At 20.4% G+C, this 27,791-nt stretch overlaps 8 protein-coding genes across 8 annotated transcripts; all 8 read left to right on the top strand.

The window, feature by feature from the left end:
• Positions 1–22: 22 nt before the first annotated feature.
• On the top strand, positions 23–1,136 carry PY17X_0401100 (PIR protein; the record flags this gene model as incomplete). Its single annotated transcript, XM_022955028.1, has 3 exons — positions 23–37; positions 175–960; positions 1,050–1,136. The coding sequence occupies 3 exons, from the start codon at positions 23–25 to the stop codon at positions 1,134–1,136; spliced, it is 888 nt and encodes a 295-aa protein (XP_022811513.1).
• A 2,429-nt stretch (positions 1,137–3,565) lies between these two features.
• PY17X_0401000 (PIR protein) lies at positions 3,566–4,731 on the top strand (the record flags this gene model as incomplete). The annotated part of the gene is made up of 3 exons (XM_022955027.1): positions 3,566–3,580; positions 3,718–4,575; positions 4,666–4,731. 3 exons carry the CDS (start codon positions 3,566–3,568, stop codon positions 4,729–4,731), a joined length of 939 nt encoding a protein of 312 aa, XP_022811512.1.
• Positions 4,732–7,232: 2,501 nt separating this feature from the next.
• Positions 7,233–8,328, top strand: PY17X_0400900 (PIR protein; the record flags this gene model as incomplete). Its single annotated transcript, XM_022955026.1, has 3 exons — positions 7,233–7,247; positions 7,369–8,175; positions 8,263–8,328. 3 exons carry the CDS (start codon positions 7,233–7,235, stop codon positions 8,326–8,328), a joined length of 888 nt encoding a protein of 295 aa, XP_022811511.1.
• Positions 8,329–10,593: 2,265 nt separating this feature from the next.
• Positions 10,594–11,736, top strand: PY17X_0400800 (uncharacterized protein; the record flags this gene model as incomplete). Its single annotated transcript, XM_720632.1, has 3 exons — positions 10,594–10,608; positions 10,745–11,545; positions 11,650–11,736. 3 exons carry the CDS (start codon positions 10,594–10,596, stop codon positions 11,734–11,736), a joined length of 903 nt encoding a protein of 300 aa, XP_725725.1.
• Positions 11,737–14,545: 2,809 nt separating this feature from the next.
• PY17X_0400700 (PIR protein) lies at positions 14,546–15,660 on the top strand (the record flags this gene model as incomplete). The annotated part of the gene is made up of 3 exons (XM_022955024.1): positions 14,546–14,560; positions 14,682–15,485; positions 15,574–15,660. The coding sequence occupies 3 exons, from the start codon at positions 14,546–14,548 to the stop codon at positions 15,658–15,660; spliced, it is 906 nt and encodes a 301-aa protein (XP_022811510.1).
• Positions 15,661–18,042: 2,382 nt separating this feature from the next.
• PY17X_0400600 (uncharacterized protein) lies at positions 18,043–19,141 on the top strand (the record flags this gene model as incomplete). Its single annotated transcript, XM_721624.1, has 3 exons — positions 18,043–18,057; positions 18,194–18,955; positions 19,046–19,141. 3 exons carry the CDS (start codon positions 18,043–18,045, stop codon positions 19,139–19,141), a joined length of 873 nt encoding a protein of 290 aa, XP_726717.1.
• Positions 19,142–21,526: 2,385 nt separating this feature from the next.
• PY17X_0400500 (PIR protein) lies at positions 21,527–22,674 on the top strand (the record flags this gene model as incomplete). The annotated part of the gene is made up of 3 exons (XM_022955023.1): positions 21,527–21,541; positions 21,665–22,510; positions 22,597–22,674. 3 exons carry the CDS (start codon positions 21,527–21,529, stop codon positions 22,672–22,674), a joined length of 939 nt encoding a protein of 312 aa, XP_022811509.1.
• A 2,325-nt stretch (positions 22,675–24,999) lies between these two features.
• On the top strand, positions 25,000–26,209 carry PY17X_0400400 (uncharacterized protein; the record flags this gene model as incomplete). Its single annotated transcript, XM_725835.2, has 3 exons — positions 25,000–25,014; positions 25,147–26,037; positions 26,123–26,209. 3 exons carry the CDS (start codon positions 25,000–25,002, stop codon positions 26,207–26,209), a joined length of 993 nt encoding a protein of 330 aa, XP_730928.2.
• Between the last annotated feature and the right edge of the window lie 1,582 nt (positions 26,210–27,791).

The following is a 27,791-nucleotide window of genomic DNA, read 5'->3' as shown; positions in this document are numbered from 1 at the left end:
TCAAAAATAATATCCCATTATAATGGATGCTGAAATAGTATATACATTTTTTAATAATAATAATTTCCTTTACATTTTTTGATACTGTATTATATATAAATATCATTAAACTTTATTTTAATAAAATTTTCAATAATGCACAATTCTAATAATTGTTTTTAAATATTTTTTTAGTGTAAGAACTTTCTTTTAGTAAGGGAGAATTTCCACGATCAATTGGACAGTGACGAAAAGTATACATTTAAAGACGAACATTTCAAAGATTATTGTGCTAGTGGTTGTAATAATGATTTCGAAAAAATTAATGCTGGGTGCTTATATTTTTTTGATGCATTCTTTAAGGATTCTTCTTTGTTTAAGCAGGTTGCAAAAAATAACATCAATATTGTTGATTACATTATAATATGGTTAAGTTATATGTTAAGCCTAATGAAAAGTGAATTAAACCAAAGTCTAGGTTTTTTTTATAAAACATATATGAAGGGTGGTAATAAGTATACAAATACTATAGCTGATATTAGTGAATATAATAGTTATATAGAACTTATAAGTAAAAACCACAATTTGGAAAATGTGAATATGAATAAAAATATTATATCTAAATTTTATGGTGCATTTAAATTATTATGTGAAATTTATATTGAATTTGATGAAAACACGTCAAATTGCACAAAATGTTCGGGAAAAGCTGATCAATTTGTTGAAAAATATAAAGAACTTAATGGAGATTCTAGTATTACTACAAATAGTTCATATAGTAAAGTATTGTGTACTTTATCAAGTGATTATGATAATTTAAAAAATAAATGTAAAAGTTTTACATCCCTTCCAGAGATAACAACAAAATGTTCTGCACAAATGTCTGTAGTTACAGCATCAAGTTCGTCGATAACAAACAAATTATTACTAGTTTTATCGATATTTGGTGCAATAGGAATTTTTTTAGGAATTTCTTATAAGGTAAATAATAAAGAATTAAAAAATTATTTTCATTATATATATGCAAACGTTAACAAAAAAATCGTACATTTCTTAACATTTTATATTAGTATTCATTATTTGGATTTCGGAAACGAGTTCAAAAACAATATTTAAGAGAAAAGCTAAAAAATGTAAAGAAGAGAATGAATCATTAATATATGATTCGAAAAGAGTGACTATTTCAGGAATAGTAATAATGATTAATATATTTCAATAAATTGTCTATTTCGAAGTAATTTTTACATAATTTTTATATAGTTTTTATGTTGTGGGTCAGGGTTCAAGATATGTTTATGTTGTGAGACACATATTGGGGTTAGGGCTAAGTATTATATCTTTATTTATTTTTTTATAATTTAAACACTAATTTAATATATGTATCATTCCATATGTTTAATCACAAAATGAAATCAAAAGTACAAATACCCAACCAAGAAGGGGCATAAGCTAATATATAATGAATTGCGCAACATGTTTTATAAGTTATAATATATATAATTGAGTGTTCATACCGATTTAATATGATTAAAATAAAATGTCTTTATTACATATATTAATTAATATTATGATACATCATATTTGTCATTATATAAAACGTTCTAACCCAGAATTATATTCAATTATGCATAACACAATATGTTTCTTTATTTCATGAAGGTTTTATTTAGTAAAATTTATTATTTATATCATATTTATTTTTATTTATATCATGTTATACAACTGAACTGTAATAATAGATGTTCATAAAATATAGATGCATGGAATATCGATCGAGAATCGACATTGTAACATAGTCTATAAAATATAATTATGCTTCTAACATTTTTTGAAGTTTTAATTGTAGTTACTATTCTTTTTTTGTATTTTACATTTATATTAAAATTAATTAATATGAATAGAAATTGCTTTATATGCCATAATTTATTTATCATAAGATATAATAATATATTAATCACTATTCATTTTTAAATTCTATATTTTGAGGTATAAACAAATTGGAAATATATTATATTTAAAATAGTTAAAAGAAAAAATACAAGTATATTAATAAATTTTCATATCATATTTAAAATAGTTAAAAAATAAAATATAAATATATTAATAAAATTTCATATCATATTTTGTTATAATAATTATTAATAATATGATAGATATAATAGCGTTAATATTATATACCTATACATATAAAATAGTAAATTATTATACCAATAATTAATATTGAAGTACTGTTTTTTTGTGGAAACTCATATAATTATATATTAACTTTATCGAAAAGACACATTATAATACATTATAATGATATAATTTTTATATATTTGTTAAAGATCCAATTTTGGATATGTGGTTTTATATTCTAAAAAACTGGATAAATAAAGAAAATTCTAAAGACTCAATTCATGTTAAATTCCATATTAACGCGTTTTATATTATCATTATTTAATGAATCATATTTTATAATCCCAAATAGCATTGTTTTTTCATCAAATTAATAAATTATAGGATTTTTAATAAATTATTTGATTGTATATACATTGATAATTATAACAATAAAATATATAAGATAAAAATAAAAAATGTAGAAAATTTAACGAATATTTATATAAATTTATATATTAAAAGAGAAAATATATCTTATCTCTCTCCTCTTAAATGCTAATATAACAACCTAATTAAACATAGTTTTATATTATACTTTAAAATTCGCATCAATATTTATTTATGTATTAATATTTAATATTTGGTAAGTATGATTATAAAAACTATTTACATTCATAGGATTATTTAAGCTTATAAATAGCTTAATAAATATGGATCCAGTGCTAATTGTTGTTTTAAAGAATGGACAATATGGAAAAATGTATTATAAAATTACCTAATAAAGAATATTTATAAATTGAGTATATAAGAATAAAAATAAAGTTATCGAAAATGTTAAACATAATTAGAATGCATATATATTAAATAAAAATAATAATAAAATTATATATATGCAATTAAAAAAGGGAACAATGCAACTTATTTTGTAAATGTTATAATTTTAGAAAAAACTATATATATATTATAAGAAACAAATATATAAGTATTTAGCATATTTTAAAATACAACTATTTATATACTTTTAGGGGTTATAGTAATAATGGATTTCTTAATTGTTTCGATTTATGCAGTAGATTATTTTGGGGACACCACTTATTAAAACAAACGATATGACGTTGTTTATTTTCTATATTAAAGCATATGCATAAGAAGATATATTTTTAATTCGTTACAATGCTGCTTTAATGTTTATAATAATTCTCGTATGAATGTTATTAAGGATAACAAAATATGGAAAATTGTATTATATATACATATGATAAAAAATGTATTAAACAAGCCCAAAAATAAGGCAATTTACCTAACTACCATAAACATATATATTGTTCTATATTATATTTAAATTGATATTCAAAATGATAATAACATGATTAACCACATATAATTTTATATTAAAGTTCAATTATTTTGTCATTTATTAAGCGTAAAACATATAACATAATATGATGTTACATATTTTGCATATTATAAACAAAATAAAATTACAATGGATAATACAATGGTATCTGCAATTTTTAATAAAATTTGCTTTCCCTTGTATTTGTTGATATTATATAAGCTATAAATTTCATTAAATTTTATTTTATAAGAATTTCATTAGCATATATTTTTATTATGCTTTTTTAAATGTTTTCTTAGTGTCGAAGGTTTGATACATTGAGAAACTATTTACCCGATGAATTAGACAAAACCGCACTTGAACTAGAATCTCTTAGTAGTTTAAATAATTATTGCTCTAATGGAGAATCAGAGGAAACAAAATGTAAGACTGATCTCGATAAAATAAATGCTGGATTTTTATGGTTGTTTGACCAATTGTTTGTGAAAAATAAAAAAGATGATATCAATATTGCTGAATACATTATCATATGGTTAAGTTATATGTTAAACCTAAAAAAAGAAAGCAAAATCACCAAATTAAACGATTTTTATAGTAATTATATAGAAATTAATACGCATTATACTAATTGCAATAATGATAGTAGAGATCCTAGTAAGTCATTAAAAGGAATAACGGGATATAACAATTATAAGGAAATCATAGATAAAAAAAAGGAATTGTTCAATATTAACTCTGAGTATATGTCTAAATTTTATGATGCATTTAAAACATTATGTAACATGTATACTGAACTTGATGCAAACAAGCCAAATAATAAGAATTATTTAGATTGTGCTAAAAAATTTGTTGAAAAATATAAAAAATTTAATGGCGATTCTAGAATTATTGGAGATAATTCATATAAACAAATATTGTCTACTTTATCAAATGATTATAATAATTTTAAAAATTTTTGTAGTAGTAGTAGCATTGATTGTAGCGATGTCCCGTCACTTCCAGATATAAACACAATACAAAATCCTGCACTAAGTTCTGAACCTAGTCCTGAACTGAGTTTTGAAGTTACATCATCAAGTTCGTCGATAGCAAGCAAATTAATTCCGGTTTTATCGATATTTGGTGCAATAGCAATTTTTTTGGGAATTTCTTATAAGGTAAATAATAAAGAATTTATAAATTATTTACGCGATTACTTATATGCGATTATCAACAAATATATAATATGTTTACCATTTTTATATTAGTATTCGTTATTTGGATTTCGGAAACGAACCCAAAAACAACATTTAAGAGAAAAGATAAAAAGATAAAAAAATAAAGAAGAAAATGGTTCATTAATATATGACTCTGAAAATAGCGATCAATATACTTTAATATATTTTTATATTCGGAAGTAACAAACTTTTATCAAAATGTTTGCATAATTTTTATATATTTTTATGTTATGAATCAGGGATGAAGTTATGTTTATGGAACCCACAATCGGGTTAGGGTTAAGTATTATATTGTATTTAATTTTTAATAATTTTATAATATTTATTGGTTTGTAAATGTTGATCAAATATATTTACCATTTCCGTATGGTTAATCCCGAGATGAAGTCTAAATGTGCAACCAAAAAAAGGGTATGGCCATTAACATGAAAAGGACCACATAATCTTTTTTCATAAGTTATAATATAAATAATTGAGTATTCATATCGATTTAATATTATTAAAAAAAATGGCTTTATTACATATATTAATATAGATATTTGATATATCATAATTCCTATTATATAAAATTTGTTAATATGTGGTTACATCGAATTATGCATAACGCAATATGTTTCTTTATTTGACGAAAATTTTATTTAGTAAAACTTATAATTTGTATCATATTTGTTTTAAATTAAATTATATTACGCCAACATAACTTTAATAATAACATTATATATGAAGTTGGGTATGAATTATAATAAAATTCATTTTGATTATTCATCCACATTATAATATACCTTCAGGTTAATGAATATATTTTATTGTTAATTAAACATATTACCAATATATAATAGGTATTCATAAAATATAGATCAAGAATCGACAATACAATGATATCTATAAAAGGCATTTTATGCATCTAACATTTTTAATAATACAATAAAAATATACATATTAACAAAAAATTACATTATAGATATAGGCATACTATCCTTTTAACTTTCGATTATATATAATATCATTTTCTTTATATTTATATTACGGTTTTAAATTAAAATTATGGAAATAGTTCTATATACGTTAATTTATTTACTATAAAGATATAATATTAGATTAATCACTATTTATTTTAAGCTTTATAGTTTTGATGTATATATAAATTAGAAATATATTATATTTAAAATAGTTAAAAAATAAAATATAAGTATATTAATAAAATTTCATATCACATTTTATTCTAATAATTATAAATAATATGATAAATTGAATCCGTTATTATTATATACATATAAAATAGTAAAATATTATACCAATAACTAATATTGAAATATTGTTATATTGTGAAACCTTCATATAATTAAATGATAATATTATCGAAAAGACATAATAATACATTATATATTTGTTAATGACCCAATTTGGGATTTGTGGTTTTATATTCTAAAAAACTGAATCAATAAAGAAAAGGTTAAATATTCAATTAATGTTAAATTCTATTTTATTATTCCATATTAACTCGTATTATATTATCATTACTTTATCATAGAATTAATAAAATATAGAATTTTTAATAAATTATTTGAATGTATATACATTGATAACTATAAAAATATAATATATAAGATAAAAATGAATATTGTAGAACATTTAACGAATATTTATCTAAATTTATATATTAAAAGAGCAAAGATATCTTATCTCTCTCCTCTTAAAGTGAAATATAACAACTTAATTACGCATAGTTTTCTATTATATTTTAAAATATCATCAATATATATTTATATGTTAATATTTACTAAGTATTATTTTAAAAACAATATACATTCAAAGAATTATTTAAGCTTATAATACGGTTTCAGTGCTAATTGTTGTTTTAAAAATGGAAAAGATGGGGAAATATATTATAAAATTACCCAATAAGGAATACTTATAAATTATAATATGTAGGAATAAAAATAAAGTTATTGGACTCGTTAACACATATTGTAAAGTTATCTATATTAAATAAAATAATATTAAAATTATGTAATTTGCATAGAAAATGGAGCATATAACTTTAAAATACTATAATTTTAGAAAAAACTATATTATATATTATAAGAAACAAATATATAAATATTTAATATATTTTAAAAAATTATTATTTATATGGTTTTAAGGATTATAATAATAATAATAATAATAAAACTTTTTTATTTTTATATTTATACAGTATTTAAGTTTTAGGGTGTTGTTTACGTTCTATATTAAAGCATATGTATAAGTATATATTTTTTAATTTCTTTATAAAATTATATCCATTTTTATAATAAAGTTATACCAAATGTTAGTAAGAATAGTATTTTTTGTATAAAATGCATCATATATACATATGTCAAAGTGTATAAGAAATCCTCTATTTAAGGTAATTTAGCTAAATGTCATAAAATAAGTATAATATGATTTTAGTAATACTACTATATTATTATTTTATATGAAGTTAAAATTAAGAATATATCTAACGAAAGATAATTGGTATATAAAGAGCTTAAGTAAATATAACATATATTTATCCAATATATTTAAATAACATCATCCCACATAATCTCTAAATTTAACGGAATTTCATTATAATGCCTATTAAGCTGGTATATATCCTTTTTCTTACATTATTTGGATGTTGCATTAACTATAAATTATATTAATTTTCATTTTAGTAACATTTATATTAATACACTCTTTTGTTTAATTCGTAAAATATATTCGTAGTGTGATGGAATTGACGTGATAGATCGTGGTCTTGTCTTCGATCGAGATTCTCAAAATTATAACTTCACAGGAAGTTCAACCAATATGCATTGTCCTAATCAAAACTGTGATAATGATGATAAAAAAATTAGTTCTGCTTTTATAGCATTTCTAGCTTTCTTTAATGTTATTGGTGTTGATGAGAATTTAGATAGTGATAAAATTGCTGAATACGCTATTTTATGGTTAGGTCACAAACTGAATCAAAAAACAGAAAATGGAACCACCACATTAAACGAGTTTTATACCAAACATATAAAAACAAATAGTCATTATGATCAGAAAACAATTGGTAATACTAATAGTAAGATTAATATAAGTGTTATAGAAAATAAAATAGAATCGATGAATATCGATATTAAAGATATATATAATTTTTATGAAGTATTTAAATTATTATGTAAGATGGATAGTGAAATTGTTACAAAAAAAAACCAATGCAATACATGTTTAAAAAATGCTGGAGAATTTTATGAAAAATATGAAAAACTTAAAAATACTTTAGATATTAATAAAGGAAGTTCTTATTTTCAACTATGGTTAAGTTTATCAAAAGATTATGACAAATTTAAAGAGAAATATAAAACAGTATGTAGTAATACAGAATCCCTTGAAACTTGTTTACGAAGTTCAGTGACAAAAAGTCCAGTGAAAGAATGTCCAGTGAAAGAAAGCCCAATGAAAGAATGTCCAGTGACAAAAAGTATACTAATTCCAATTGCAATTATATTTGTTGTAGCATCATTTTTTTTTGGAATTTCTTATAAGGTAAATAATAAGGAATTAAAAAATTATGTTCATTAAATATATGAAACATTAAAAAAAAAGCATACGCTTCTTGACATTTTATATTAGTATTCGTTATTTGGGTTTCGGAAACGATCTCAAAAACAGCATTTAAGAGAAAAGCTAAAAAAATAAAGAAGAAAATGGGTTATTAATATGATTCGAAGAGTAATGATTATTCCGTAATAGTAATAATGATTGATATATTTTAGGAAACTGTCTATTCCGAAGTAATTTTTGCATAATTTTTATATAGTTTTTATGTTGTGGAACCCATATTCGGGTTAGGGCTAAGTATTATATCTTTATTTAATTTTTTATAATTCGAGCACTAATTAAATATATGTACTATATCCGTATATTTAATCACGAGATGATTTTCAAAATATGTACCTCCAAAATGGGTACTGCCATTAATATGAAAGGGGTTACATAACATATTTATAAGTTATAATATATATAATTGAGTGTTCATGCTGATTTAATATGATTAAAATAAATATATTACAAATATTAATACAAATATTTTCTATATAATAATTGCCTATTATATAAGCCTTGGTAACCCAGAGATATATTGAATTATGCATATCATAATATGTTTCTTTGTTTTATTTAGTAAAACTTATTATTTGTACCATATTGATTTTAATTTAAATCATATTATCCAACTGAACTGTAATAATGGATGTTCATAAAATATAGATTCATAAATTATCGATCGAGAATCGACAATACAACGTTATCTATAAAAGGCATGTTATGCATCTAACATTTTTTGTAATACATAAAAAATAAACTATATATCAATATTTTTGATATTTTAATTGTAGTCACTATTCTCTTTTGTATTTCCTTTACATTTGTGTTCAAATTAATTAGTATTAATAAAAGATGCTTTATATACATTAATATATTTTCTATAAAGGTATAATATTAAATTATTAACTATTTATTTTTAAACTTCATAGTTTTGAGGTATAAATAAATTATATTTCAAAAAATTAAAAAAATAAAATATAAGTATATTAATAAAATTTATATCATATTTTGATCAATAATTATAAATAAGATTATAGATATAATGGGTTATTATTATATGACTATACATATAAACTAATAAAATACTATACCAATAATTAATATTGAAATATTATTTTATTGTGAAACCTTCAAATAATTAAATATTAATTTTATCGAAAAGACGCATAATAATACATTATAAAGGTATAATTTTTATATATTTGTTAAAGATCCAATTTGGGGTTTGTAATTTTTCATTCTAAAAAACTGGATAAATAAAGAAAAGGATAAAAACTCAATTAATGTTAAATGTCTTTCTGTTATTCCATATTATATTATCATTGTTTTGTCATAGAATTAATAAAACATAGAATTTTTAATAAATTATTTGATTGTATATACATTGATAACTATAAAAATATAATATATAAGATAAAAATGAACAATGCAGAACATTTATTGAATATTCAACTTAATTTAAATATTAAAAGAGCAAAGATATCTTATCTCTCTCCTCTTAAAGGACAATATGACGACCTAATTACAAATAGTTTTCTATTATACTTAAAAGTTTTCATCAATAGTTATTTATATGTTAATATTTAATATCTACTAAGTATGATTTTAAAAACAATCTACATATAAAAACGTATTTAAGCTTAAAAATAGTTTAATAAATACAGGTTCAATGTTAATTGTTTTAAACCGTGAAAATTATGCGTAAAATATATTGTAAAATTACTCAATAAGGTATATTTATAAATTGAAGTATATAGAAATGAAAATATAGTTATCGGAATCATTAAAATGGATTATGAATTTATCTATATTCATTAAAAACAATATAAATGTATATAATTTGCATAGGAAATAGAAAAATGGAACTTTGTAAATGTTATAATTTTAGAAAAAACTATATTATAAGAAACAAGTATATAAAATATTTATATACTTTTAAAAATTATACTAATAATATATTTATTAAAGCATGAGAAAAAAAATTGTATTTTTCTATATTGAGACACAAATATAAGAGGGAGTATTTTAAATTCATTACTAAACTACTTAAATTTTTATAATAAAATTATAATGGATGTTACTAATAATCATAAATTATATTATACATCTGACCAAAATGTATTAAATATCTCCAATTTAAGGGATCTTAGTAGTTATCAAAAAAAGGAATAAACCGTTTCTTTAGTAATAATATTGTTTTATTATTCTATATTAATTTAATTATTGAAAAACTTATATATTTAACTACAGACAGTTGTTATATATAGGGTTAAAGTATTAGCGTCAGATATTTGGTGTAGTGTATATAACAAAAATGATTTTGCTCAATTTACGAATCAAAAATAAAATCCAATTATAATGAATGTCGAAGTGGTATATCATTTTTTTTTAAATAATAATTCCCTTTACATTTTTTGATATTGTATTATATATAAATATAATTAAACTTTATTTTATAAGAGTTTCATTAGCGTATACTTTCATTATACTTTTTTAAATGTTTTCTTAGTGTAAAAGGTTCAAGAATGTATGGGAGGATTTTCCCGATAAATTAGACGGTGATGAAAAATACCAATTTAATGATGATAATTTTTTCAAAGAGTATTGTAATAATAAGTGTTCTAGTTATATCGATAAAATAAATGTTGGATTTTTATATTTGTTTGATGGATTCTTTAAGAATTCTTCTGTGTTTGAGTCTGTTGCAAAAAGTAACATCAATATTGTTGAATACATTATGATATGGTTAAGTTATATGTTTAACCTAAAGAAAGATAACAGCATTAACACTATAGATATGTTTTATAATAATTATATAGATAATGCTAAGTATAAAAATTCTATAGACGATGTTGGTGATTATAATAGTTATGATGATCTTATAAATAAAAAAAAATTGATGAAAATGAATATTAAAGATATATCTAAATTTTATGATCCATTTAAATTATTATGTGAAATGTATACTGAATTTGATGAAAATAAGGAAGATTGCGCAAACTGTTCGGAAAAAGCTGATAAATTTGTTAAACAATATGAAAAACTTTACGAGGATTATAATAGCACTGGAGAAGATTCATATAAACAAGTATTGTGTACTTTATCAAATGATTATGATAATTTTAAAAAGAAATGTAGCGATAGTTCATCGCTTCCAACGATAGAAAAAGAAAAAATTCCTTCAATATGTCCTAAACAAATTTATGGACATATTTCTGAAGTTACATCAAGTTCGTCGATAGCAAGCAAATTAATTCCGGTTTTATCGATATTTGGTGCAATAGCAATTTTCTTGGGAATTGCTTATAAGGTAAATAATAAGGAATTAAAAAATATTACATTTAAATATTATTTTAATTATACATATGCAAACATTAACAAAAAATTCATACGTTTTTTAATATTTTATATTAGTATTCGTTATTTGAATTTCGGAAAAGAGATCAAAAACTACATTTAAGAGAAAAAATAAAAAATATAAAGAAGAGAATGAATCATTAATATATGATTCGAAGATTAATAATGATTGGAATATGTTAAGAAACTGTCTATTTCGAAGTAATTTTTGATCATAATTTTTATATAATTTTTATGTTGTGGATCAGGGTTGTCTTCGTGGAGCCCATATTCGGGTTAGGACTAAGTATTATATTGCATTTAATTTTGTATAATTTGAACACTAAATAAATATGTGTACTATGTCCGTATGTTTAATATCGAGATGAAGTCCAAATATGCGCCCCCAAAGGGGTACTTTCATTAATATGAAAAGAGCCACATCACATTGTTTCATAAATTATAATATATATAATTTAGTGTTCATATCGATTTAACATTATTAGAAAAAATGTCTATATTGCATATATTAATATAGATATTTGCTATATCATAATTTCTTTATATAAAATTTTTTAATATGTGGTTACATCGAATTATGCATAATACAATATGTTTCTTTATTTGATAAAACATTTTATTTAGTAAAACTTATTATTTGTATCATTTGTTTTAATTTAAATCGTATTTTGATAACCAAACAGTATAATAATATTATATATGAAGTTGGATATGAATTATAATAAAATTCATTTTGAATATTCACCTACATTATAATATACCTTCAGGTTAATGGGAATATTTTTATTGTTAATTTAACATATTACAAATATATAATAGATAGTCATAAAATATAGATGCATGGTATATCGATCGAGGTTCAACAACACAATAATATCTATAAAAGATGCTTTATGTATCTGTCATTTTTAGTAATACAATAAAAATATGCACATTAATAATAAATTAAATTATAGATAGATGTATACTATCCTTTTAATTTTCGATTATATATAGTTTCATTTTATGCTAAAGTTTTAAATTCAAATAATAGAGATAGTTTATAGATTTCAATTTATTTCCCATAAAGGTATAATATTAGATTAATTACTATTAGTTTTTAAACTTTATAGTTTTGAGGTATAAATAAATTATTTTTTAAAATATTTAAAAGAAAAACTATTAGTATATTAATAAAATTTAATGTTATTGTTTGTTCTAATAATTATAAATAATATGATAGATTGAATATCGTTATTGTTCTAGTATATATATAATATTTTATCAAAGAATAAAACTGAAATATGTTAAATTTGGAAATATATACAATTATATATTATTGGAAAGTATATAGAAAAGGTATGCAATAATTAATTTAATTTGAACTAATAATATTTTTATTAGGTTATTATATATATACAAATTCACAAATATATAATTAAATATATTGCTATTGCGAAATAATATATGTTCTATAATGCTTGATTTAAAAACTATGAAACAAGGAAAAATAACAATTGGATTAAAGTATTCTTTTTGAGGGAATTAATTATTTCGTTGTACTATACAGTGATATAGCAGTAACAATAATAATAGTAATAACAATAAAGTATTAAATACGAACAAATATATTATGTTAATTTGATACATTACATGGGTATAAATTCATTATACATATTCTTAAACATTTGATAATATTATAATATACGTATAAAGGATCATATGAACTATTATAACATTTATTTAAGTATGCATTAATGCGATAATATTAGAATTAACACTACCAAGAAAAATAATATTAATAATTTTATACTTTTTCATAATAAAACTAAATATAGTTTATTATAAAATATAAAAGCAAACTATATATTTAGAAAATAATTATAAGCCATTTTTAATGATTAATTTTAATATATATACATGGGTTGAAAGATTTAATGGTATAAAATATAAAACATAATTAAACTATATAGAATAAATAAATCTTATATGGGTACATCCTTGTCTTAAAAAGGTATAATTCCCTTATCTCTCCTATCTAAAATGTAAATATAACAATTTAATTACGCATAGTTTTATATTATACTTTAAAATTTGCATCAACATTTATTAATTTGTTAATATTTAATATCTACTAAGTATTATTTTTAAAAAAATCTACATTTAAAGACTTATTTAAGCTTATAAATACGGGTCCAGTGCTAATTCTCGTTTTAAACCGTGGAAAAGATGTGCAAAATATATTATATAATTATCTAATATAGTATATTTCTAATTTAATTATATAGGAATAAAAATAAAGTTATTGAAAATGTTAAATATAATTGGAATTGATATATATTAAATAAAAATATTATTAAAATTATGTATATACAATTAAAAAAGGGAACAATGCAACTTAATTCGAAAATAATATAATTTTAGAAAAAACAGTACTATATATTATAAGAAACAAGTATGTAAATATTTAATATATTTTAAAAAAATATTATTTATATATTTTAAGGATTATAGTAATAATATAATTTTTATTTTTTTAGATTTATACAGCATTTAATTTTTTGAAGGACAATCACCAAAACATAAGATATAAATATATTCCTTTCCTATGTTCAAACATACTTTAAATTCTTTATAAAATTATATCCATTTTTATAATAAAGTTATACCAGATTCTAGTAAGAACAGCATTTTTTGTATAAAATTCATTTATATATATTTAACTAAAATGTATTAAGAAACCCTATATTTAAGGTAATTTAGCTAATTATGATAAACAAAAATAGAACGTTTCTTTACTAATAATATTATTTTATTATGTATAATAATTTATTTATTAAAAAGTTATAATATATTTAACTACAGACAATTGCTATATATAGGGTTAAAGTATTAGCGTCACATATTTGGTGCATCGTATATAAAATAGCATGATTCTACTCAATTTACAAATATAAAATGAAATTTCATCACAATGGATAAGAAAGTGGTATATGCATTTTTTAATAATAATAATTTCTTTTACATTTTGTGATATTGTATTATATATATCATTAAACTTTATTTTAATAATTCGCGTTTTTATTAATTGTTTTTAAATCCTTTCTTAGTGTGGAACACTCATTTCTATAAGTAACTCGATTTACAAAAATCCGAACGAAAAAGGAGACTATCAAATTATTATTAATGGAAACATTTTAAATAATTATTGTTCTAGTAACAAATGTAGTGATAATCTTGCAAAAATTAATGCTGGATGTTTATATTTGCTTGATGCATTCTTTAAGGATTCTTCTGTGTTTAAGTCTGATGCAAAAAGTAACATCGATATTGTTGAATACATTATCATATGGTTAAGTTATATTTTAAACCTAAAGAAAAGTGAAGGAAATAAGACTAATCTACAATATTTTTATGACACATATATAAATAATAATATGTATAAAAATACTATAACTGATATTAAGGAGTATAATAGTTATAAGGATCTTATAGATAAAAAAAAAGATTTGATAAATATGGATATGAGCATTATATCTGAGTTATATAATGCATTTTATAAATTATGTATGATGCATCTTGAAATGGATGATAAAAGTCCAGATTGCAATAAACATTTGGGAAAAGCTAAAGAATTTGTTGAAAAATATAAAAAAATTAAGAAAAATCCTAGTGTTACTGAAGGTAGTCCATATTATAAATTATTGTCTACACTATCAAAGGATTATGATAATTTAAAAAATAAATGTGATAGTTTTCCAGCCCTTTCATCGATAGAAAAAGCAGAAAAATTTATACATAGTTCTGGACATATTTCTGAAGATGCATCATCAAATTCGTCAATAGTAAACAAATTATTTATAGTTTTATCAATATTTGGTGCAATAGCATTTTTTTTGGGAATTTCTTATAAGGTAAATAATAAGGAATTTAAAAATTATTTTCATTATATATATGCAAACATTAACAAACAACCGTACGCTTCTTAACATTTTATATTAGTATTCGTTATTTGGATTTCGGAAACGATTTCAAAAACAAAAATTAAGAGAAAAGCTAAAAAATATAAAGAAGAGAATGAATCAATAATATACGATTCGACGAGGGTGACTATTTTAGGAATAATAATAATGATTTACATATTTTAAGAAACTGTCTATTGGGAAGTAATTTTTGCATAATTTTATATAGTTTTTATGTTAAGGGTCGGGTTGTGTTTATGGAACCCATATTCGGGTTAGGGCTAAGTATTATATTGCATTTAACTTTTTATAATTTGAACACTAATTAAATATATGTACCATTTACGCATGTTTAATCACAAGATTAAGTTCAAAAGTCAAAATATGAAAACAAAAGGAGAATAATCTAATATGAAAGGGGTCAATACCATATTTCTCATAAAGTATAATATATACAATTATGTGTTCATGCCAATTTTATATGGTTAAAATAAAATGTATATATTGTATATATGAATATAGATGTTGACTATATATGAAGTTGCGTTATGCAATATCATAATTTCCTATTATATAAACCTTGATAACCCAGAGCTATATTCAATTATGCATATAATAATATGTTTCTTTATTTTATGAAAATTTTATTTAGTAAAACTTATAACTTGTATCATATTTATTTTAATTTAAATATTGTTATCCAATTGAACTGCAATAATAGATAAACATAAAATATAGATTCATAAATATCGATCGAGAATCGACAATGCAACGTAGTCTATAAAATATTATTATGATTCTAACATTTTTTGTAATACATAAAAAATTGAACTATATACAATATTTTTTAAGTTTTAATTGTAGTTACTATTCTCTTTTTGTATTTTATATTTGTATTAAAATTAATTAGTAATAATAGAAATTGTTTTATAAGATTTAATGTATTTATCATAATATATAATAATGGATTAATCAATATTAATTTTTAAACTTTATAGTTTTGAGGTATAAAAAAATTATATTTTAAAAGATTTAAAAAATATAATATAAGTATATTAATAAAATTTCATATCATATCATATTTTGTTCTAATAATTATAAATAATATGATAGATAAAATCCGTTATTATTATATGAATATACATATAATCTAATAAAATACTCTACCAATAACTAATATTGAAATGTTATTTCATTGTGAAACCTTCATATAATTAAACATTAATATTATCGAAAAGACATAATAATACATTATATATTTGTTAATGACCCAATTTGGGATTTGTGGTTTTATATTTTAAAAGTTTGGATCAATGGAAAAAAGATTAAGGACTCAATTAGTGTTAAATGTCATTTTATCATTGTTTAGTAAATCGTATTTAATCATAAACAGCATTGTTTCATCATAAAACTAATAAAATATAAAATTTCTAATAAATTATCTGAATACATATACATTGATAACTATAACAATAGAATATATAAGATAAAAATGAACAATGCAGAAAATTTAACGAATATTTATATAAATTTATATATTAAAAGAGCAAATATATCTTATCTCTCTCCTATTAAAGAGCAATATAACAACCTAATTACGCATAGTTTTCTATTATACTTTAAATTTGCATTAATACTTATTAATTTTTTATATGTTTAATATTTACTAAGCATTATTTTAAAAATTATTTATATTCAAAGACTTACTTAAGGTTATAAATAGCATAATAAATGCGTGCTCACTGCTAACTGTCGTTTTAACAGTGGAAAATATGCAAAATGTATTATAAAATTACCTAATAAAGAATATTTATAAATTGAAATATATAGAAATAAAAATAATGTTATTGGACTCATTAAAATGAGTTATGAATTTATTTATATTCATTAAAAACAATATAAATTTATATAATTGCATAGAAAGGAAATAATGCAACTTAATTTGAAAATATATAATTTTAATAAAATATGGTATATAGTATTAGAAACAAGTGTATAATTATTTAATATGTTTTAAGAAATGACTATTTATATATTTTAAGGATTATAGTAATAATATAATTTTTATTTTTTTAGATTTATACAGTATTTAATTTTTTGAAGGACAATCATCAAAACATAATATATAAATATATTCCTTTTCTATGTTCAAACATACTTTAAATTATTTATAGAAGGATATCCCTCTTATAATAAAGATATACCAGATGTTAGTAAGAATATCATTTTTAGTATAAAATTCATTACATATATATTTAATAAAAATTGCATTAAGCAAGGCTCTAAAGTAATTTAGCTAATTATAATAAAAAGGAATAAGACGTTTCTATAGTAATAACATTATTTTATTATTCCATATTAATTTAATTATTGAAAAATATATAATATATTTAACTACAGAGAGTTGTTATATATTTGGTTAAAGTATTTGCCTCCCATATTTGGTGCAGTGTATATGAAAGAACATGCTTCTACTCAATTTACAAACCAAAAATAAAATCTGATCATAATGAATGAACATATGGTATATACATTTTTTAATAATAATAATTTCCTTTACACTTTTTGATACCGTATTATATATAAATATCATTAAACTTTATTTTAATAATTTTTTCAATAATGCACATTTATAATAATTGTTTTTAAATGTTTTTTAGTGGGGCAAGTTCATTTATGTAAGGACGAATTTTATATATCAACCGGATAATAGAATTTATAAATTTATAAGTGATGTCCTTTTCAAAGAATATTGTAATAATAAAATATGTGGTAGTGATCTCGATAAAATTAATGCTGTGTGTTTACATTTGTTTAATGAACTCTTTGGGAGTTCTGACACGTTTAGTATTAATTCAAAAAATAATATCAATATTGTTGAGTACATTATAATATGGTTAAGTTATATATTAAGCCTAAAACCACATGAGGGAATCACCAATCTAAATGATTTTTATGATAAATATATAAAGGATGGTGAGAAGTATAATAAGAAAATAGATGGTGTTACTGCTTATGAGAGTTATAAGGATCTTATAGATAAAAAAGAAAATTTGATGAATATTGGTATTAAAGATATGTCTAGATTTTATCATGCATTTAATGAATTAAGTAATATGTATAATGGATTTGATACAAAAAAAACAGATTGCAAGAATTATTTGAAAGATGCTAAAAATTTTGTTAAAAAATATGATGAACTTAATGAAGATTATAATAATGGTAAAAACAGCCCATATAATCAATTATTATCTACATTATCAAATGATTATAACAGGTTTAAAAATATATGTAATGGTGCTCAATCTAGCAACTTTCCATCACTTCCAACATATTCACGAAGATTATTAATAAAAAACACACTAATTTCAATTGGATTTATATTTGTTGCCGTATCAATTTTCTTGGGAATTGCATATAAGGTAAATAATAAGTCAATTAAACAATATATTCAGCGATGATTAATATGTGAATATAAATAAATTATAGATTTTTTTAAATTTTTATATTAGTATTCGTTACTTGGATTTCGGAAACGATCTCAAAAGCAATGTTTAAGAGAAAAAATAAAAAATATAAAGAATAAAATGACAAATAATATATGTTAAGAAGCTGTCTATTGGGAAGTAATTTTTGCATAATTTTTATATAGTTTTTATGTTGTGAAACCCATATTCGGGTTAGGGTTAAGTATTATATCTTTATTTAATTTTTTATAACTTGAACAGTAATTAAATATATATACCATCCCATATGTTTAATTTCGAGATGAAGTTAAAAATATGTACTCCCATAGGAGAATTACCATTAATATGAAAAGGGCTACATCACATTTGTTCATAAGTTATAATATATATAATTTAGTGTTCATATCGATTTAATATGATTAAAAAAAATGTCTATATTACATATATTAATTCATATTATGTTACATCATAATTGCCTATATAAAAGTTAATATGTGGTTATATTGAATTATGCATAACATAATATGTTTCTTTATTTGATGAAAATTTTATTTAGTAAAACGTATTATTTGCATCATATTTATTTTAATTTAAATCGTATTTTTATAACCGAACAGTATAATAATTTTATTATCAGAGTATAATTCGATTCATTTGGAACAATTATCTACACTACAATAGATATTCATATTAATATGTGTTTTTAAGATTAATTAAACATATTACCAATATATAATAGATAATCATAAAATATAGATTCATAAATATCGATCGAGAATCGACAATATAACATAATCTATAAATTATTGTTATGCTTCTAACATTTTTTGAAGTTTTAATTGTAGTTACTATTCTTTTTTTGTATTTTACTTTTGTATTAAAACTAATTAGTAATAATAGAAGTTGTTTTATATGCTTTAATTTATTTAACATAAAGTATAAACATAGGTTCGTTATACAATAAATTTAAAAATTCATAATTTTTAAGTATATATAAATTGGAAATATATTATATTTAAAATAGTTAAAAGAAAAAATACAAGTATATTATTAAATTTTCATATCATATTTAAAATAGTTAAAAAATAAAATATAAGTATATTAATAAAATATAATGTTATAGTTTGTACTAATAATTATAAATAATTGATAGATATAATATCGTTATTATTATATACATGCAAAATAGTAAAATATTATACTAATAACTAATATTGGAATATTATTTTATTGTGAGACCTTGATATAATTAAACATTAATATTATCGAAAAGATAAATAATAATACATTATAAAGGTATCAATGTTATATATTTTGTTAAAGATCCAATTTGGGATTTGTAGTTTTATATTATAAAAATATGGGCAATGGAAAAAAGGTTAAAGATTCAATTAATCTCAAATGACATTTCAATAATACATATTATATTATCATTGTTTAATGAATCATCATTTTTTAATCTTAAATAGCATTATTTTACCATATAATTAATAAAATATAGAACTTTTAATAAATTATTTGAATGTATATATATTGATAACTATAACAATAAATATAGAATATAAGAATGAGGAGTGCAAAACATTTAGCGAATATTCAACTTAATTTATATATTAAAATGACTAATATATCTTATCTCTCTTCTCTTAAAGGGGAATATAACAACCTAATTAAACATAGTTTTCTATTATACTTTAAAATATAATCAGTAGGGATATATGTTTAATATTTACTAAGTATTATTTTAAAAACAATCTACATTCAAAGAATTATTTAAGCTTATAAATACGGACTCAGTGCTAATTGTTGTTTTAAAAAATGGAAAAGATGGGAAAATATATTATAAAATTACCCAATAAGGAATACTTATAAATTATAATATGTAGGAATAAAAATAAAGTTGTTTAAAATGTTAAAATATAATTGGAATGTATATATATTAATTAAAAGTAATATTAAAATTATATAATTTGCATAGAAAATGGAGCATATAACTTTAAAATACTATAATTTTAGAAAAAACTATATTATATATTATAAGAAACAAATATATAAATATTTAATATATTTTAAAAAATTATTATTTATATGGTTTTAAGGATTATAATAATAATAATAATAATAAAACTTTTTTATTTTTAAATTTATACAGTATTTAAGTTTTAGGGCATTGTTTGTGTTCTATATTAAAGCATATGTATATATTTTTTAAATTCTTTATAAAATTATATCCATTTTTACAATAAATTTTACCAAGTGTTAGTAAAAATATAAATTTTTTGTATAAAATGAATTAACCAATCCTCTATTTAAGGTAATTTAGCTAAATGTCATAAAATAAGTATAATATAATTTTAGTAATACTAATGTATTATTATTATATATGAAGTTAAAATTAAGAATAATATATATAACGAAAGATAATTGGTATGTAAAGAGCTTAAGTAAATATAACATATATTTATGCAATATATATAAATAACATCATCCCACATAATCTCCAAATTATAACGGAATTTCATTATAATGGGCGTTAATCTGGTATATATATCCTTTTTCTTACATTATTTGGATGTTGCATTAACTATAAATTATATTAATTTTCATTTTAGTAACATTTATATTAATACATTCTTTTTTTTAATTCGTAAAATATATTCGTAGTGTGATGCACTTGAATTATGCGATAATGGTCTTGTCTTCGATCAAAAATCTCAAAATTATACGTTTGGTGGAAGTTATACCAATATGTATTGTCCTGATAATAAGTGTGATAATGATGATAACAAAAAAATTAGTTCTGCTTTTATAGGATTGCTAGGTTTCTGTAAGGATTATGATGATATTAAAAATTTAGAGAGTGATAAAAATGCTGAATACGCTATTTTATGGTTAGGTCACAAACTGAATCAAAAAACAGATGATGGAACCACCACATTAAAGGATTTTTATAATAATCATATAGAAACAAATAGTCATTATAATCAGAAAACATTTGGTGATAGTGCTAATAATAATATTAAGATAGATGTTATAGATGCAAAAATAAAATCGATGAATATGAATATTAAAGATATATCAAATTTTTATGATGCATTTAAATTATTATGTAAGATGAATAAAGAAATTGGTACAAAAAAAATCCAATGCAATACATGTTTAAAAAATGCTGGAGAATTTTATGAAAAATGTGAAAAAGTTAAAAATATTTTTGATATTAATAAAGGAAGTTCTTATTTACAACTATTGTCTAGTTTATTAAAAGATTATGACAAATTTAAAGAGAAATATAAAAAGGATGTATGTAATGATATCGAATTCCTTGTAACTTGTCCACGAAGTTCAGTGACAAAAAGTCAAGCGACAAAAAGTCCAGTGATAGAATGTCCAGTGATAGAATGTCCAGTGATAGATTGTCCAGTGACAAATTGTCCAATGACAAAAAATACACTAATTACAATTGCAATTATATTTGTTGCAGCATCAATTTTATTGGGAATTTCTTATAAGGTAAATAATAAGGAAATTAAAAAAATATATTATATATATGTAAACGTTAACAAAAAAATAATACGCTTCTTAACATTTTATATTAGTATTCGTTATTTGGTTTTCGAAAACGATTTCAAAAACAACATTTAAAAGAAAAGCTAAAAAAGCAAAGAAGAAACTGATCATTAATATATTATTCGAAGAGTAGTGATTATTCCATGAATAGTAATAATGATTAATATATTTTAAGAAATTGTCTATTTCGAAGTAATTTTTGCATAATTTTTATATAGTTTTTATGTTGTGGAACCCATATTCGGGTTAGAGTTAAATATTATATTGTATTAATTTTTTATAATTTGAACACTAATTAAATATATGTACTATATCCGTATGTTTAATATCGAGAAGAAGCCTAAATATACAACCAAAAAAGGGATACTGCCATTAATGTGAAAATGGACACATAACAATTTTTCATAAGTTATAATACCTATGTCTAATTCGTTCATATGTAATAAATGTGGCAATATTATAACTTTGCATTATATATTTTATTGCTAATGTGGGATAACTATACATAAAAACCCTTATTATATGTTATATAAGACTTGTTAACACATAGTTATATTGAATTATGCATATCATAATATACAATACATTTCTTTATTTGGTGAAATATTTTATTTAGTAAAACTTATTGTTTGTAGCATATTGATTTTAATTCAAATCATGTTATTCAACTGAACTGTAATAATTTTATATATCAGAGTATAATTATAATTCGATTCATTTGGAACAATTACCTACATTATAATATACCTTCATATTAATGATTATATTTTTAATGTTAACTAAGCATATTACCAATATATAATAGATATTCATAAAATATAGATTCATGAATATCGATCGAGAATCGACAATATAACATAATCTATAAATTATTGTTATGCTTCTAACATTTTTTGAAGCTGTAATTGTAGTTACTATTATCTTCTTGTATTAATAGAAGTTGATTTGTACGCTTTAACTTATCATAAAGGTAGAACATTATATTAATTACTATTAATTTTTAAATTTTGAGGTATAAATATATTATATTTTAAAACAGTTAAAAAATAAAATATAAATATATTATTAAAGTTTAATATTATAGATATAATGCGTTATTATTATATGCCTATACATATAATCTAGAAATTACCAATAGTTAATATTAAAATATTATTTTATTGTGAAACCTTCATATAATTAAATATTAATTTTATCGAAAAGACATAATAATACATTATATATTTGTTAATTATTCAATTTGGAATTTTTAGTTTTATATTCTAAAAATATGGATTAATGGAGAAAGGGTTAAATACTTAATTAATATTAAATATCATTTTATTATTCAATATTAATGCGTATTATATTATTATTGTTTTTTGTAGAATTAATAAAATATAGAATTTTTAATAAAGTATTTGAATGGATATACATTGATAACTATAACAATAAAATATATAAGATAAAATGAATTATGTAGAACATTTAGCAAATATTTATCTAAATTTATATATTAAAATAGCAATATATCTTATCTCTCTCCTCTTAAAGGACAATATAACAACCTAATTAAACATAGTTTTCTATTATACTTTAAAATTTGCACCAATACTTATTTATGTATTAATATTTACTAAGCATTATTTTAAAAATAATATGCATTCAAAGACTTATTTAAGCTTATAAGTACGGGTTCAGTGCAAATTGTTTTAAAGAATGGAAAATATGGCAAAATACATTATAAAATTACCCAATAAGGTATATTGGAATAAAAATAAAGTTATTGTTTTTATCAAAATGGATTTTGAATTTATCTACATTCATTAAAAACAATATAAATTTATATAATTGCATAGAAAGGAAATAATGCAACTTAATTTGAAAATATATAATTTTAATAAAATATGGTATATAGTATTAGAAACAAGTGTATAATTATTTAATATGTTTTAAGAAATGACTATTTATATATTTTAAGGATTATAGTAATAATATAATTTTTATTTTTTTAGATTTATACAGCATTTAATTTTTTGAAGGACAATCATCAAAACATGAGATATAAATATATTCCTTTTCTATGTTCAAAAATACTTTAAATTCATTATAGAAGGATATCCATTTTTATAATAAATATATACCAGATGTTAGTAAGAATATCATTTTTTGTATAAAATTCATTACATATATATTTAATAAAAATTGTATTAAGCAACTCTCTATTTAAGGTAACTTAGCTAATTAGCATAAACACAAATAAATCTTTTTTTTAGTAATAATATTATTTTATTATTCTATATTAATTTAATTATTGAAAAACATATAATATATTTAACTACAGACAGCTGTTATATATTGGGTTAAAGTAATTCGTCACATATTTGGTTCAATGGATATAAAAAGAGAATGATTCTACTTAATTTAAAAATCAAAAATAAAACCCCATCAAAATGAATAAAACTGTGGTATATTTATTTTTTAATAATAATAATTCCCTTTACATTTTTTTATATAGTATTATATATACCATTAAACTTTATTTTATAAGAGTTTCATTAACATATATTTTTATTATACTTTTTTAAATGTTTTTTTAGTGTAAAAAGTTCCAGGATGTAAGGAACGCGATCTCCGATGAATTGGACAGTACAGGAAATTATCAATTTATAAATGATGATTTTTTAAGTAATTATTGTGATAATATTGATTTTTCAAATGGTTATTGTAATATTGATTTTAAAAGTGATTTCGATAAAATAAATGCTGGATGCTTATATTTGTTGGATGAATTCATTAAGGATTGCGGTGTGGATCCCTCTACTGCAAAAAATAACATCAATATTGTTGATTACATTATGATATGGTTAAGTTATATGATAAACCTGAAATATAGTGAAGAATCAAACATTATAACGTGTTTTTATATTGCATACATGAATGATTGTGATAAGTATAACAAGAAAATAAATGGATGTACTGGTTATAAGGATTATAAGGAACTTTTAGATAAAAAAAATGATGTGTTGAATATGGATAGTAAAATTGTACCTAAATTTTATAAAGCATTTAAATCGTTATGTGAAATGTATACTGAATTTGATGAAAATAAGGAAAATTGCACAAACTATTCGGAAAAAGCTAAAGAATTTGTTGAACAATATGAAGAACTTTACGAGGAATATAATAGCACTAATGACAGTTCATATAAAAAAGTATTGTGTACTTTATCAACCGATTATGATAATTTAATAAAGAAATGTAATGATACTCAGTGTTGCAAATCTTCATCCCTTCCAACGATAGAAACAGAAAAAATTCCTGAAAATTGTTCTGAAGAAACTTCTGAAAAAACTTATGGAACAGGATATGGACAATATTCTGGGGAATTTCCTGAGGTTACATTATCAGAATCATCTCTAGTAAGTAAATTATTTATAGTTTTATCGATATTTGGTGCAATAGCAATTTTTTTAGGAATTTCTTATAAGGTAAATAATATGGAATTTAAAAATTATTTTCATTATATATGCAAATTTTAGGAAATATATAATACGTTTAACATTTTTATATTAGTATTCGTTATTTGGATTTCGGCAACGATTTCAAAAACAAAAATTAAGAGAAAAACTAAAAAATATAAAGAAGAGAATGAATCATTAATAAATTATTCTGAATATGACGATTGATTTATTTTAAGAAACTGTCTATTTCGAAGTAATTTTTGATCATAGTTTTTATATTGTTTTTATGTTATAGGTCAGGGTTATGTTTATGGAACCCATATTCGGGTTAGGGCTAAGTATTATATTGTATTAATTTTTTATAATTTGAACACTAATTAAATATATGTACCATCCCATATGTTTAATCACGAGATGAAGTTTAAATATGCAACCAAAAAAGGGTCACATAACATATTTTCATAAATTATAATATATATAATTGAGTGTTCATATCGATTTAATATGATTAAAAAAAATATCTATATTGCATATATTAATTCATATTATGATATATCATAATTATTTATTATATAAGCTTGTTAATCATAACTATATTGAATTATGCATAACACAATATGTTTCTTTATTGATAAAACATTTTATTTAGTAAAACTCATTATTTGTATCATATTTGTTTTAATTTCAATTATATTACGCCAACTGAACTGTAATAATAGCATTATATATTAGGTTGGATATTAATTATATGATGATTCATTTGGAACAATTGCCTACATTATAATATACCTATAGGTTAATGGGAATATTTTTATTGTTAATTAAACGTATTAACAATATATAATAGGTAGTCATAAAATATAGATGCATGGGATATCGATCGATAATACAACAATGCCTATAAAATATGTTTTATTCATCTAACATTTTTAATAATCAATAAAAATATGCATATTAATAAAAAATTATATTATAGATATATGTATATTATCCTTTTAACTTTCGATTATATATAATATCATTTTCTTTATATTTATATTAAGGTTTTAAATTCAAATAATAGAGATACTTATATATACATTAATTCATTTACTATAAAGGTACACTATTAGATTAATAAATATCCATTTTTAAACTTTATAGTTTGAGGTATAAATATATTATATTTAAAATTGTTAAAAAAAAAATATAAGTATATTAATAAAATTTCATATCATATTTTGTTCTAATAATTATAAATAATATGATAGATAGAATAGCGTTATTATTATATATCTATGCATATAATTTAATAAAATGCTCTAGTAATAACTAATATTGAAATATTGTTTTATTGTGGAAACTTCATATGATTAAATACTAATATTAATTTTATCGAAAAGGCAAATAATAATTAATTTATTTTGAACTAATGTTATTTTTATTAGGTTATCATATATAAATTAATAAATATGTATTATAAATATATCGTTTTACGAGGTAGTATATATGTTACAAAATGTTATACTTTAAACAATGAATCACGGACATATCATACATTGATTTAAAGTATTTATATTAAGGGCATTAATTATTCCGTTGTACTATACAGTGATCTAGCAGCAACAATAATAATAGTAATAACAATAGATACAGTATTAAATACGAAAAATACATTATGTTAATTTGATAGATTACATGGGTATAAATTCATTATATATTATTAAAGGTATGATAAAATTAAAATTGTAAGCATATGAGATAAAATGAAATATTATAACATTTATTTAAGTATGCTTAAT

This window comes from Plasmodium yoelii (genome assembly GCF_900002385.2).
Source record: "Plasmodium yoelii strain 17X genome assembly, chromosome: 4".
NCBI classification, from domain to species: Eukaryota; Apicomplexa; class Aconoidasida; order Haemosporida; family Plasmodiidae; genus Plasmodium; species Plasmodium yoelii.
Note: the sequence above shows the minus strand (reverse complement) of the source record. Positions and strands in the feature narration are given on the sequence as shown.